The 15,673-nt window shown below is 36.8% G+C and overlaps 1 protein-coding gene across 1 annotated transcript in view; it reads right to left on the reverse strand.

The window, feature by feature from the left end:
- Window positions 1-808: 808 nt before the first annotated feature.
- MBTPS2 (membrane bound transcription factor peptidase, site 2) overlaps window positions 809-15,673 on the reverse strand; it is a gene marked incomplete at its 3' end in the record, with an annotated part of 30,145 nt that continues 15,280 nt past the window's right edge. The window contains exons 6-11 of the mRNA XM_082011024.1: window positions 13,999-14,117; window positions 12,746-12,926; window positions 10,214-10,308; window positions 8,050-8,245; window positions 2,353-2,428; window positions 809-1,031 (exon numbers count right to left, since the gene is read on the reverse strand). Of these exons, the coding sequence (XP_081867150.1) occupies window positions 809-1,031; window positions 2,353-2,428; window positions 8,050-8,245; window positions 10,214-10,308; window positions 12,746-12,926; window positions 13,999-14,117 (890 nt within the window). The remainder of the gene's footprint in view (window positions 1,032-2,352; window positions 2,429-8,049; window positions 8,246-10,213; window positions 10,309-12,745; window positions 12,927-13,998; window positions 14,118-15,673) is intronic.

Here is a 15,673-nt window from a genome sequence, read left to right on the forward strand (position 1 = left end):
GCACAGCATACTTCAGCACTCAAAACCTAAATTTCAGTTATCTTGTACCTATTGCTGACAAATATTGCCTTTAAAAAAATCTTCAGCTGCGTATGATAATATACAACTCAATGTGTAAGAAACACAGACATGTGGGCTTTGTTATCCTCCCACATGCCTCATTCTTAACAGACGTTGGTGCTTCTCATCTACATCCTGAGGACAAGATGCTTCCAGTTATTTTGGCCAGCTGAAAAGGAAAGATACAAAGCCATATGGCCTCTCTCTCCTCATTAACACATTTACTTAGCTTTTCACCATTTTGAGATCAGACTTTAAGGGCTTCTTAGAGTCCCGTTTGGTAGAATACCAGATTAAAAAAACAAAACAAGACACTCAAGACTACGCTGACTGAGAAATGATCAGAGCCCACACAGATTTTTTGATAATTATTCAAATTATAAAATAAAACCTAAATGTTTCTTTCTCCCACTTTACGAATGTTTGAGGCCAAATAATTCCCTTATTTTGAGATCTAAGTTGATGAAGTCTTAGGCTTTTTCCTGTGAAACTTTACAATGCAATTTCTCCAAAAATAGTACAGTGTTTAAACCGTATATAAAAAGGTTCCTACTTCTTTCTATTAGATTTCCCATGACCACAGACACAACATTGTACAGTTTTAAATTGATACAGCAGCCACCAGAAATTGTTTTTTCAGTGTCATTTTAAGGGAATTATTTCAATCTCAGTACTGAACAAGTTTTAAAAGGCAATGGATTAATCATTTCTGTGTACTTTGAGAACTGATGGAAGCATATCCAGTGTTCTATCGTGCTGTCACCATCCAAAGTCCCAGTGCAACATTAGCAGCCAAAAGTGCACTACCAGCAAGCAAAACTAAAAAGCCAACAAGCTCTCTGTTTTGTTTTTCTACAATCAGGGAGCTCAGAGTAGCTTCCAGGAATGAATTTAATATCCACTGACCATCCAAAGCGAAGCACGGTACAGCGTTGATAACTGCCAGTGCTCCTGACAGTGAGATTAGGTACCTGGTTGACATTAGTTAAGGTTCATGAATAATATCCAAGAGAACGCCAAAGAAAATTTAATACAAAACACATTTTTTATTTCTATTATGCAGAGAGAAACATCTAAGGGTTATTTTTTAGCTGCCATTCTGTTTCACAGAAATGAGTACAATGAGTTTTACACCACAACATACAAGGTCAGAGAATTGCCTTTATAGATTCATTTGTTTTTAAGTACTAGGTTCGAATACTTAAACAACCCACACTCTTCACAACTCAGATGAAAGCAGGAGACAGCAAAACCACACTTAATACTGCCCATCTTCCTCCCTTACTTTGTGTGGTTTTGGAGGAAGGTTATAGCTCTGACACCATGCCTGAAGTAAGAAGGTATTCTAGATCTATGACCTAAGTATGAAATAATGATTAGGAATACTTTCCAAAACACTCCCTCGCTGGAGTAAGTAAATGGCTAGAATATGATTGGAAATCTGGCCTCTCTCTCCTACCTACCTGTTAGCCAGAAAAGTTGAGTGGATTTCTGTACGTGCATGTGCATGTGAGAATGAGGCAAGGGTAGATAATTCTTATTATTGGTAAAGGCTTGCTAACTTTAATACCTACCTCCATCCTGTAACGGCTGGACAAGAAGACAGATGACTCAGAATGCAGATGGGTCAGCGTGAACCTTGGTGTGCTGCCAGAAAAGGGGAGATTATGTAGCATCTTTACTCTAGTTTTATGGACTACACTGAACTACGCTGTTTAATTGTTCTACAGTCATGCATAAACTTTTCAGTTTCTGAGGCTAAGGGTTCTTAAATTAGCCATATTCAGGCCTACTAACCTTTATGTATCTGTACATTATAATCTTATTCATTAATAAGAATGTTTTAACTGAATTATCATCCTGCTTTTTGAATAGCCCATTTTCTGTTGAAGAAAAAAATAACCACCATAGCCTGCTATTTAGTTCAGTATAATGACTCAACAATTATAAAACTCTGCCATACCGAAGCTAGCTAACATCTTATTTGTCCTGCCATAAATTCAGGCTTACTTTGACTTTCTCATCAGAGCTATTAAGACTCACTCTCAAGAAAGAGTTAAAAAAACCACTGACCAAAAATATCCTGCTAAGCACAAGAAAGTGAAAGATTTCATTTTGAGCTTGGCACATGGACAATAATCAATGCAGAGATGGGATAAAGATGTCAGAGCTCTACAGAAATGTTTCAGAGCATCCTGTCTAAAATGATATCCAACTGAAATTTTGCTGGGTCACCAAATTCTAAACAGTTCCCTTCTTGCCTTAAAAGAACAAACATACTTCAAAGGATACTTGCAAAATGTCTCTATTACCACAGGCAGATCGATGCTTAGAAAGTTTTGTCGTGGTACAAAACTGCTGAGACTTACTGAAATGAAAATAGAAAGATACACAAAACATGAACAGTCATTCCGGGATTATAACATTATGAATTTTAGATTATAATTTTGCAGAAAAATCAGATCGGAAATGACATTTCTTCAAGGGTGAATAACCAATCTAAATATGGTTTTGCTTGGGTTTTGTTCTTTAAAGAGCGCAGCTGTTAAATCTTTGGTCACTATCATAGTAAAGTCACTCCACAAAATACAATTAGCATGATTTCAGTAAAAGTAGATCTAAGATATACATTTGCAGAGGCAATTGGATATCTGCAGTCATAAAGACCACATTGTTTAATTTAAGTACTTTTCAAAGAAAAACATATAAAAAGAGGTTATAGTTACCAGACTGTTTCAACATATGCAGTCCACATGTATACATTCATACTGTGGGTGCACATGTGTACTTCCTCTGAAGGCCAGAAAATTCTTCTTTTGCAGAACCTGCAGAAGATCCCCCCGACCTAAGGCTGAGCTCATGGTGTATAGGAGCGGGGCAGATAGGGAGCAGAGTTCTGGAGTCACTCAGAAAGCAAAGGCTAGGAGATGATGCACTAGTGCATTACACATCTTAACGCCAGCTAGCCAGTACATAAGTAGCTTCTTTTTCTGTCTTCCGGTGATACTGTAAGTGACTCCAGGGTGTAACTGAGTGCAACTTAAAAACCTGGGAGGTCGGACTCAGCATTCTGGTGACTGGGAAGTTGCAGTGTCACGTACTACATGACCTTAAAACACTTCTTTAGTATTGTAACTTCTTTGAAGGTGTACATGAAGCTTCATCTGACTGCATGTCAAATGTTTATGGGAGAAAACTGAGGTAGCTAAGACCTCCCAGAGTACATTCTGTTAGTACAGGGATGCTCCACCTGGGTTGTCTCATAAAAAGTCTTGATGCAGTCTGTCAAAGTAAACAGCAGTCTCAGTCTGCCAGCCTCAGGGACGGACTGAAAGCTTTAGTTCTCTGACAGCTGGTAGAGAGAGACATCTTTCAAAGCTCCACTCACAGCATAGCAGAGTCTTATCCCCGGAAGGAAGAGGTTTAGGTAAATTAAGGCACAATTAGAAAATCACCTTCAGCTTACTGAGCTTGCACAGTATCAACAACAGTCACTCTGCCCCTAAAGAACAAGTCTGGATGTGAGCCACAATGGCCTGAATTTTCGCTACCATCCTGGGAAAAGCCATAAAGAAATACCATCTCCACAGAGATCTGTGAAAGCAAGAGTTCAAATCCCACTCAGTACCAACATCCCTTGGGAAAGGAACAATTTAACCCACCCTTTGAGAAATTTTAAAACCATAGGCTAAAGGAACACTGGAAACTTCACATCACTACTGCATAACATACCAAAAATGCTGCTAAGTATATCTTAGTTAAGACCGAGATCAGATTTCTTCAGGTTCAATAAACAATTCAAGGACACCAGGACGAAGATGAGGGGAATATAGTTCCAAAGGCACATGAGGCAGAGAACTGGTCCGTCAGTCACATAAACACATTTTCTTCTGATGAGTCAGAAGCGATTAGTCCAACCAGCAGGCATACCATGGGATGGAGAGATTTGGATAGCAAGGAGGCCCAAAAAAAGAATGGGCTTGGTGCGGCAACAAGCAGAGAACTTTCCAATACCCAAACTGACACAGCTGTGCCAAGACAGCTTGAAAATTGTGTTCTCTCTTACCTTAGCTTAAGAAAAACCTTTGATTTAGGCGATCTGAGACAAAATAAATAAGTCTGTTGGTCTACTGAGTGAAGAACATAACAGACAGACATCCTGGACACCACCCAGCTCAGAAAGTCAGAAGCATCCAAGTCAAGTGATAACCAAAGCAAACAACTCATCAAGCTGAAGGCTGGTATCAGAACATCTGATCAGACCTCTTGTTCATGAGCCAAAATAGCAAAATGGCTGAGGCAGCCAGTGTATTCATAAACGTTTCAAAAGACACACACTGCATTACATATACTGTAATTTCAGTTACCATCCTGAACCTGAAGTTGTGCCTACATTGAGAATGGATCAGTAATCTTCCCTTTTTGTTACAACAAACTGTCTGTTGTCCCTGACAGCCACCAGACATGGATCTAAACTCCAAACCTTGCTGCTGAAGCAATCTCCAAAACACAAAAAAACACTTCAGGAAGTTGCTGGACTGAGCTCTAGACACAGTAATATGAGGCAATTAATTTAGTGGCTGTAAGGGATCAAACCTAATGGCAGCGGGCAAATTTGTCCTTCAAGGAATAAGAAGAGAATTACAGAAAATATGTTCTCCAGGCTTCAAAAGACAGTGCTGAGAAGAGGTGAACAGCAATGAGGCTGGGTAAGACAAAACAGTCATTGTTTTCCCACTCTAATTAAACAATTCTTTGACCTGGAATTAACATTTCTTTTGTTGGCTAATGCTAGATGGTGTTGGCAAATATTGAGAAGAATGCACAACAGACACAATTTTAATTAGAAGTGATTTGGAGACTAGGTTGACCAAAGAGCTTTTCAAAACCTCTTTATGGAGGAAAGGACATGTATGCTGTGGAGGAGAGAGACAGTATGGCATGAGATATTTCTGTGTAGTCTCCAGAAGAATTATACATGTAACCCTTTAAATATGAGTTGAAAGCAAAGAAGGATCATCCTCAGCAATAAGGGGAAACAAGCATAGAAATACTGGGAAACCAGACTCTAACAGATAGACCTTCATCAGGGATTATGGCTGCTGTTGCCCAAAAAAAGGCCACAAAACTAGGAAATGTTTTTTTTTTTTCAGAAGACTTGGATAAAACAGAAGTAGGAGACTGGTCCAGTTTGGGGAAACTATCTTCTAGGTAAGTTCCATCTTCTTTTCATGAAGGAAATCTTGCAGTTTTTGATCCCTGACAGGTGATGCAGATACAGTAACATTCAGGGATATGATCTTCCCTCAAGAAGTGTGAATTCCAAATGTGAATGTTAGTCACCAGATTCTTCCCAACCAATAAGAGTGAGAGAAGGAAGCCAAGATTTTGCAACACAAGAAATTACATGAAGGAATAAAAAAAATATACAAAATAAAGAAGAAACACTGCAAAGTTGCATGTAATAATTACAGGGCCCTCCATTTCAACCTTACATATCATCTGTCCAACATAGGGACAGCCTCTAGAGCATAACTGGCCTGCAATAAGAGAAGTCTAAAAGTCTTCAGTAATACCACATGAATTAAACCCACAGTATGAATTTATATTGGATTACATTAGATTTTTAAAGAGAATGCTAATTAAAAGAATTAGTCAATATGTCCATCCTAAACAACATGCAATCTTAATCATTCCTTCTGTTTTAGTTTTGGCCAAATCTCCAGCACTGTAAGTTCACATAGAAGTATGATTCTTTATAGGGTTTTTTTTTATATACTGGAAACAAGAGTGATACATAGCATCCGTATCAACAAAAAATACTTTTTCTAGGGTATTTTACTTTGAGGAAAGAGAAACATTAAGCTGTATAGCCTTTTTCTTGCAAATACCTAATATGGATATAAATTTTTTAAAATATTGTATCTGGAAGCTAGCTTCAAATGAAAATATGAAATAATTACTGCTTCTCCATAAATTAGGACTATCATGACAACAATACAAGCCTAAGTAGAAAATAATACATGCATAATCTTAGAATGTTTTTCAAACATTACTTTAGTGACATTACTCAAGAAAGTAAAGTCATATTACAAGTACTAGTGCAACTCCCATATCAGGTTGCATGTTAAATGTGCCACTACTCTAAAAAGTAGTTTCCTGCAGGCAAAAAGATCACAGTAAAGAATAAGGCATTTCACTAAAATGCATTCCTATTTCAAAAGTCACACAGTGGAGGAAGAAATTATTTTCCTTTCTTAACTGTGAAAAAAAAAATGGTTACCACATTCTGATCAGTCACGTTTGGGGAAAAAGAAAAAAATCAAACCTGTTGATCCCAAGTCAGTATTGTACAGTGCAAAGTTAAGTGTGAAATATTTAGTTGTTTCATTGGAATGCATGGAACTCTACAATGTTACAGTAGACTACCCGCTGCCCAAGGCAGGATCCTTTAATTTTAGTTCTGGTGTTTTTCAAAGGGGAACATAGGTTGCATTTGCAGCAGCGTTTGTAATAAAGTTGAGCTTTTAGCTTTCAAATTAGCAATTCAATGTGCAACTCCCAGGGTAGAATAAATTACTTTTGAATACATTCCTGTAAATACACTGTAAATTGTATTTTCACACAGTAACATCTTAAAGTAGAACTACCTCTTTAGATGGAATAACATACTTTTCTGAATTCTGAAAGGCTAACAGGTTCGATTGTTTTGCAGAATTACCATTCTGTAGGAAACAGTGACTAAAACTCCATTGCTCAAACATATTGGAAATCCAAATAATATCAATTGTTCTAGAGTACCTACAGTCTGTATTGTTAGAGACCAAGAAAAAGAGCTTAAAATAATTATCAAATTCTATTCTTAAAATTTGTTGCTGCATTTGGAATAGGTATCATCAAATATAGAACTGTGTATTGGTATCACACAAGTGAACAATATTTTTCCTCCTAAATGGCAAGAGGAAAGAAATAACAAGTGAAGAGATCATATTTTGGGCTTAAATGAGTCTATAGTGTAAACAAGTAGAAATAAAGAATTTGCTGTGGACTATCAAAATATGACCAGCACAGAAAGACTGACAGACTAACTAAAAATATGTTTATACAAGAATGCTAATGACTCATACTACCAGATTTCATCACTGTTTCTAAAGCTCTTTTGTACCTAATTCCAGTGCTTATTCAGAAAAGTCCTCCATTGCTACAGAGGTACTTTAAGTTGTCTGAAGTAAAATGTCCCCGTGTGAGGCATAGCTGTCTGTGAGGAACAGACTTTTTAAAGCCCGTATGAAGCTAATTTTCACCATGCCACTCAAGCTACTAAGTAGGGATGTAGACGAGTTTGTTCATTCTTTCCATACTTGCTCCAAGGGCTGAGTTACTTTTTACTTGCATACGTGGCTCAAGGATCTAAGCTTGCCTAAGGGAGAGCCATAGTCCATTTCAAAGTAAAGAACTAAACTGTTACTTGTTATTTAATAAAGGGCACTCAAATAAATAAATACATACATCGGGGAAAAAACTATGTTGTGATTGTACTTGTGGCTCAGTAGTCACAGGAATCTGTCACAGATACTTGGATATCAGGTGTGACTTAAGCAGTCAGGCTAATGTGCCAGGCAAGGTGTTAGAGCCCTAGAGGCTTCAAAATAGCATTTTTAGAAGTTTATGTGTTAGAAAAACGCAGGTGCCTGGTTCCCGTGACTAACCTGAGCGAGATCTGTTATAGAATAGCGCGCTCATACTTTTCTGAAAAAAACAACTCTCTCATATCACATATGGTTTCTATTACCTTCGTAACTCATTGCACTGTGCACATTTCATTTTAGGCCTGAGTAGTCCATGTCTCTCCACTGGCTGTAACAAGAAATGGATTCTGTATTAAACAAGTTAACTGACAATCGCTCCAAGACCTTGTTCGAGCAGCCAGGCAAAGTAAACCATATCAGAAATCTTTTTTGTTAAACTGTTTTGATAAACAATACCAACCTGTGTACTGAAGATGCATGGGGTGTCCTACGTACAGCGTGTCAATATGAGGTGGATGTTTTACCCTGATTAGCCGTGTTTGGTTCTCTAAAGAAGGAGTCACACAAAAGCTTGGAACAAAGTCCTTCTGGCAGTCCATGTTATTTCGACAAACTTTGCTGGCCTCAATAACTTTTCGTGCTGGCAGACAGGCATACTGCAAAGGGCATTTAAAATGATTATCAAACAATGTTATTTTCCAACAGATCAGAAAAAAAGGTACTATATACTCCTTTTTAAAGCAAAGGAAGTGCCTCATTGATATACTATCAGCCCATGAAGAGCTGAAATCTGATTTTTTGGTGTGATTTTGTCAAATCCTGTAGAACCTGTACCTCGTATATATTCAACTTGCCATTCCTTTTTTGGTGGAATGTGGAAGAAAGGGTATGCACATGTACCAACATAAAAGCTAACTATTTTTTAAAAGGTACACATATGCACAACAAAAATCAAGCCATCTAAACCTATGTCAGCGATTCTAATGAAGAGAGCCTGCATCAACATACTAATGATTTAACTCTAAGAAGTTTTAGTCTTCATTGGTCTAAAACCTCATTTGGCTGAACAAAACCTTATGTTGAACAAACAAGCCAACAAACCTACTTGCTGTGTGGTAGCTAAGAAACCATTCTCAACTAAGATGAACATGGAACTTAATGCAGTGCTGTGTCCCAAGTCCTACCTATAACACTCTTTCACTCTGCAGTCTGAAAGACCAGATCTTTCTTGCTCCCCACAGGCCAAAGAGAGTATAGCAGAAAGGAACAGGAAATTGTTTTTCCCCCTCATGTCTCTCGTAAAAGCTCAGTGATAATTTTCCTATTGTTCTTAAACACAAGCAAGAAAAGTGCTTCATCTGCTGTTTGCCTTAGGAAAAAAAAAAGTATTTTCTTGCTTCTTAGCCTGATAGTTACACTCCCCGTAGATGCCTGAGTGTTAGACACTCTCCATTAACCTCAATACAAGCTGTTTCTATTCTAATGAGGGGGAAAGGGCACACTTCCAAATACTGGTGCATAGCACTGCAAAGAAATTCACAATAAAAGACTATTTAAAGTAAGTTCAAAAACTCACAGCCAATTTAAGGACACTTGAAGGTCACAGCCTTCTGGATGCTTTTATTTCTTCTCTGTTCCTAAGTTGCAGCTATAAGCTTAAGAATGTCAAAGCTCAGTGGGGTAGTGATTTATCAAATCTTGCTGAACTCCAGGATTTTACCAGCCACTGTCATATTTCAAATGAACTGCTGGTCTGTGCCCAATTATTAGTGGTTAAATAGCACAAAAACACCCTAGAGTGGGAAGTTTACCATCACAGAAACTGTAAACATAGCAGATGTAGGAACACAGACTTATTTCCATTTCTTTAGGTATTTATCACTAGAAGTCAGAACAATAACAAACTGATATGTGCAGAAAAAGTTTACACAGTTGGTACTTGTGCTCTTTTTCTCATAAAGAGAATTGTTAGAAATATTCCATTATTGTCAATATGGATCACGTATTTTAACAAACATTTCTGTATTTTGAAGAGAGTAAGTCAAAATCCTACTGAGAAACTTTATATGTTTCCACATTACAAGAAAATCAACATGGTGAAAAAGGAATCACATAGAGGCCCCAATTTTGAGAAACTGGGCAATCTCTAGGACCTTCTTCTACATGTTTTTAGTTTAACCTAGTGAGGAGCACTGCTGGCTTCAGACAAAATAACTGAACAGATAGTCCAGTGTTTTGCTTTGCCTGTAGTGCTTGGTACCTTTAAAGAGTGAAGCACCAAAATAAGCAATTTCACCTTGCTCTCAAAAGTTGTTTCTTCTCACAAGTACTCTCATCCAGGAGTGAAAAATGGGGGCGGTGTCTTTCTGCCTAAAGGAATGAGGGATATAAGATCTTTTCTGGTTCTTCCAGAGACTCCTTGATTGATCATGGGGAAAATAAAAACTAACACTTTGGGTTTTTTAAGCTGTAAATGGGGAGAATAACATACACATACACCTATATTACAAACTGTAGGTATTCTTAAGCACTTGAGTATGCTGCACAGATGTTGGTAAATATTACAAATTCAATTTAAATAATTCCAGATTTACCAGACAGAATTAGCAGTCCAAGTAACTTACCAGGTGGCTGTCCAAGTTATTGCTATATGAAAAGCAAATGTCTGTGAGGCTGTTGTTACTACAACATTCAACTGTGCCATCCAGTCTTCTATAGACTAAAGAACATAGGCATAGAGCAAATGGTCAATATTATAGTAACTTCCTGAAAAGAAATAAGTCTCTGAATAAAGTAAACCAATCATTCTGTAGCCTTCAGGAATTATAGTAATTCACACAGCCTAGCTGTGGTTCATTCATAACTAAAAATAAGCTTTACCACTATGTGTGTGAATGTCACCTGATTTCAATCATGTCACATACTGATTTTTTCATGTTAATAAATCTCCTTCAGATACTAGGGATCTACCACTGCAATGTTCTGATCATTATGAGTTACAAAATACTTTTATCCATTGTCCCAAACTTGCAGTAAGGTATAGTATAGAAATTTGTCACCTGCTACTGTATGGATATCACTGGCTGGCTATGGAAATGACCAAGACTCAAAATATCCTCTTTTAAATGTGAAAGCCTTTACAAGATTCAGGTTTTGAAAGCTTTCCAAGCCTTGAAGGCTGCAGCAGTGAATAAACAATGTTTTAAACCATGATTTAACTAGCCTGGTACAGAAGCTTTGTATGGATGTTTAAATGAATTAAACATAACTTATCCCACAACAACAGCTTTAAAAAAAACACAAAAGAAAGGTCACTGTAAGAATCTGTGTCACAGCAACACTGCAACACCTTCCTTAGGTAGATCAAGCCTGCGATACTGGTTGCTGATTTATCACGGCATACCTGCAGTCTGCTACCGTGGAGCTTTATGCCTGGGGCTTACAGGTGCAAGCACTGTACCATACAATCTTCTTTTCAAGTACCCTGAGGCTAAGCAACCACATATATTTTTGAATAGTGAATGATCATGAAATTAGTTTCCTTATAAACCACATTGAAAAATTTACTTTTTTTTTAATTTCAAGAAGGTCCTTGGGGTATTGTTTACTGTCTAGCTTCATACTCAAATAGTTTACTCTCCATTTGTTTTATGGTCAAGTAGATAGGGTCCATTTGCTAGATACATTTTTATTGATACTCTGTATTTATGTCAAGTTGTGAACTGTCAAGATTTTGACAAATGACAGCTGCTAAGGACCAAACAACATCCATTTAATTTCAGAGGGATATTTCTCACTGCTGGAGGCTTATGGCTCCGAAAATGCAGACAGACTGGTCTGGTTAGAATGCAGCCGTGGGACAATGGGCTGCTAACACAATACAGAAACCATGCTTGGAAGCAATATTGAGTCTCTGGTATTAAGTCTCTAGTATTTCAACCTAAATAGGACTGGTTCAGTCGCAGACTATGCAACTTTATTATCCATGAGACTGAAACTGCATTTCAGAGAACAGAATCTAAGCATATATACCTAAAGCATCTAAGAACTGGTTCTTACTTGCCATCCCTGCTCAGCTGAAAGCATGTGCCAAAGTTGCCTTCCTCTTCAGAGGGTAATCCAAACTGTTAGGTCTCTAAAAGCAGGATCTTACCCATACTCCACTAATTTCCAGTTTAAAGATTACTTTCCTTACATACTAAAAAAAAAATAAAAATTACCTTTTCAGTCTCACAAGAGAACTATAATGCATCAAAAAACATGGGTAGTTGAGCTGCCTCACCTCCTGTTTACTTCCAGTATGATGGAAAAATGCAGTGACAATTTTAAAGCTCTGAATAGCATCATATAAGTTTTGATCAGCAGCAGCCCTTACCTTTGGAATTCAGTCTCCATGGATACTTGCATGAAACAAACTCTAGAGAGCTTTAGGGCATGTCACAAGACATTCAGCCAATTCAACTTGACCGTTCTTTTTTGTTTTACTTAATTTTTGTTTATTGTTCTAGTTTAGTTCAGTTCACATTTTTTTGTCTCTCAGGGGTAAGCCGTTACAGCAACAAACACTTTTACATATAAATGAAAACAGAAGGAAATAGACTGACTTCTAGAAGTAATATGTGCAATCCAGACAAAACTAAATTTATGGGCAATGACATTGCAAGGTTGAAGAAGCAAATGAAACATAAAACCCACATAGTGAGACACATCAGAAGTGGCCATAATAAAGCACATCATTGGGTTAAGCCATACAATTTGTAATGTCATGCTGATCAGAGCAGTAAGGTAATGGGTAGAATTTACATCTGTAAAAGATCACTGAGTTGATCCATGTAGCTGAACTAAAAATAGAGCAAATAATTGTATTACTGCTAATAACCAAACTATGCAATATCCTGAAGAGGTGTATTTCGTTTTTCAGATCATACAGGATATTAGTACAGGATGACTGGTAGACCAGAGAAATTCTTCTATCTACTTCTTCCTCACTTTCAGGTTTCACAAAAACAAATGGCATATTTGTCACTGCTTAAGACAGGATAGCAGACTCAACTTATGAGAAATCTGTCCCCACCAACAAATCCTAAATCCAAAACAGTCTTTAAGACATGATAAAATTTTAATATAAATAATGAAGAAAGCACCTCAAGTCATACCTCTAGCTGGAAAGCTTAATTGCTGCAGGGTGGCTGCACTTACACAGTAGCCGACCTGTGACTTTTCTGAAATGTCTCCCAGACAGGAATTCCAGTCTTCCACACTATAAACTGGGCAGTCTTGTAGGTTAGTGACAAGGTCTCCCACAAAAAGACCTCTCGGCCCATTGGCAGGAGAATCCTGAGAAGAAACAGTGAAGTCAGTCATGTTGTTATAGTTAAAACTAAAAGGATTTGTTTACAATTCTGTCAGCCACAAAATCTTTAGGTTAAGACACTATTTCCAGAGAAACAGAAGAACTCAGGCTCCACTAGAACTGATTATTTCAGCTTATGATAAAGCATTACAAAACCAACATCCTCTACAAATAATAACTTATTTAGGGGAAGGGAAAAGGGGAGAGGGGAGAGGGAAAAGGGGAAAGGGAAAAGGGGAAAGGGAGAGGGAAGAAAAAGAAAAAAGGAAAATGAAAAGGAAAAGGAAAAGAAGAAACAAAAAGAAAAAGAAAAAAGAAAAAAAAAGAGCAAGCCTCCAAGTATTCAGGGAACCTTTTCAAATTTGAGTAATTATTTTCATACAAGTTAATATGCTGTTGTTTTCTCTACCATTTTGAGTTCAAGAAGCTTAAATTAAACCCCTAAATCTTTCAACAAAGCAGGGTGTACCTATACTTTAGAGGGTATAAAGCATAATAAATGTCACTCTCTTCCTGAGTTATATCAGTTCACTTTTAGATCCAAGAAAGACTGAATCCTTTCAGCTCATTTCGGCTCTACAACTGTGCTGTATTTGATTAAGTCAGAAAAAAATCAGTCCTTTCCAGAAACTCAGCAGTCTGTCTCTACTTTGCTTCCAGCTGACCAAACAAAGCAAGGAAATCAGCTCAAAACAATCTTTAACATTAAAAACAGATAGCAATAACTAGAATAATGCTGTTTCCAGTAGATTTACTTGGTGCCAGTATTGAAAAGAAGTTAAAAAAAACCCCAGAAATAAGCCTGCAAACTCTTCTCAAATGTCTAAACAGTTTTCTAGTACACTGAATAGTCTATAATTATTCATGCCATGTTCCTTCATTTGCTAATACTAAAAAACATAAGACTGAAAAGGAAGCTTTAAACAGACAAAAAGTGCAATCTATTAGATTCTGCAGAGTGCTACACTGACCAAATTTGATTGTGATAATAAAAGATACAGGTCCCTTTCAGGTAACAAAACATATAATATAAAAACAGTAAAGATCTTTTCCTACCTCTGCAACCTCAGTGACAAGTGCCCCAACGCCCGTGTAATAGAAAGGGAAAAGAATGGCTGGCAGCAGAAACAAAACAATGAAACTTGCAACACCAAGAACAAAATTATGCCACACTCCTAAAAAGAAGGAAAAAAAACCATGTTTCTAAATAAACACTAATAACAAAAAGGTGTTTTTGAAATGCAAGATTCTACAGTTACCTTTTAATCAACTTTCCTGAAATAATTACTCTAAGAGTGGATGAAAAGTTAATTTGTGAACACAAGCATGAAAGAAGAATACATATATTGCTTCACAACTTAAGTTTCTATGATGCCACTTTGTAGGAGAGCTTCAGAAAAGCCACTGAGCCCCTGAGAATTATACTATCAGAAAAGACAGGGAAGTGGCAAGTCCATTTTTCAGGTGTCATTCTATCATATCAATATTTCATCACGCAACACTACTTTTCTATGTAGTGGGGCAGAGTATCCAGAAGAAAAACAGGGCTTCTGAATCAATTATTAAGCTACAGTTTCTATCTACAGAGTTGTCACCAAACATAAATATTAAAAAACTAGTGGAATGAAATCTATTACAGGTCACCTTCTAGCACAATAAACTGTTGAATTTAAGAATCTTAATAAATGGGCTTATATGTGAATAAATATGTTTGTCCTAGTCAGCAAAATGTCTGAAATTTAGTTGCAATTCAGTATTTTTCATGGTTATCTCCATTGTATTAATGAAAATAATTACAGGTATATGTGCCAAACAAGTTTAGAAATTTACTTGAAAAAAGGCTTCTTTTACAAGAAAATCTGGACCTAAAACCACACGAAGAAACTAAGTTGTGCAATCAGCATTTCCTGACACATTCTTTTGGGCAACGTATTTGCAACTGCAATCTTTATAATACGCTGTTCTCCATAGGAAGAAATGAACCACTATCATAAGACACACTTGGCTTCCTTCAACATCCAGTACTTTACAAAATTTTTAATTTAATTTGTGTTCTTGGACAAACATTTTGTATGACCAATGCAGGAAAACTTTTCAGTGTTGAAGACTCCTTATTTCCTTCTTACAGTGCTTCATCTTTTTAAGAGGGATTTGATTCAGTTCTATATTTACAGTGCAATTACAGGACAATAACTTAAGTAAATATATTTAGAAACATATTAAACCTATCTTTCTGGCACTGTATATAACACAGGAATCATATCATATGGCAGACTTAATTTCCCCTGGCTATCTCTACATGTCACGTGGTCTTTTATGTTTCTAATGCTGCAGAAATGAGAAACAATTTTTAAGTACTTTAACTAAGGCTTTGTTGCCATTTCCACTAAGAGATGCTTCTTAAAGTTTTTTCTCTTAGTTTTCTAAGTCTTCTCAATAGTTTTTAATCATATCTCATTGAAAGGCAATCAGATAGATGAAATGTTTCAGCATTCAGTTCTCTTTCTCACACATTCATATTCGTGTGCACACACAAGTGCAATGAAACCAAAAGTATTAAGTATTTTAACTTTATTGTTTTAACCTTTTTATCTTAAAAAGATTTTTTTTTCAGGTTAACATCTTAAAAAACGATAAAAATCTAAGACAGAAACAAAATTCCTTTGTAACAGTGCAGGTGCTAGAGAGACTAAACTGGAAAAAAAAAAAAAAGAGGTAATGGAACTGCTAG

The sequence above is a fragment of the Phaethon aethereus genome, assembly GCF_964289735.1.
Source record: "Phaethon aethereus genome assembly, chromosome: 1".
NCBI lineage: Eukaryota > Metazoa > Chordata > Aves > Phaethontiformes > Phaethontidae > Phaethon > Phaethon aethereus.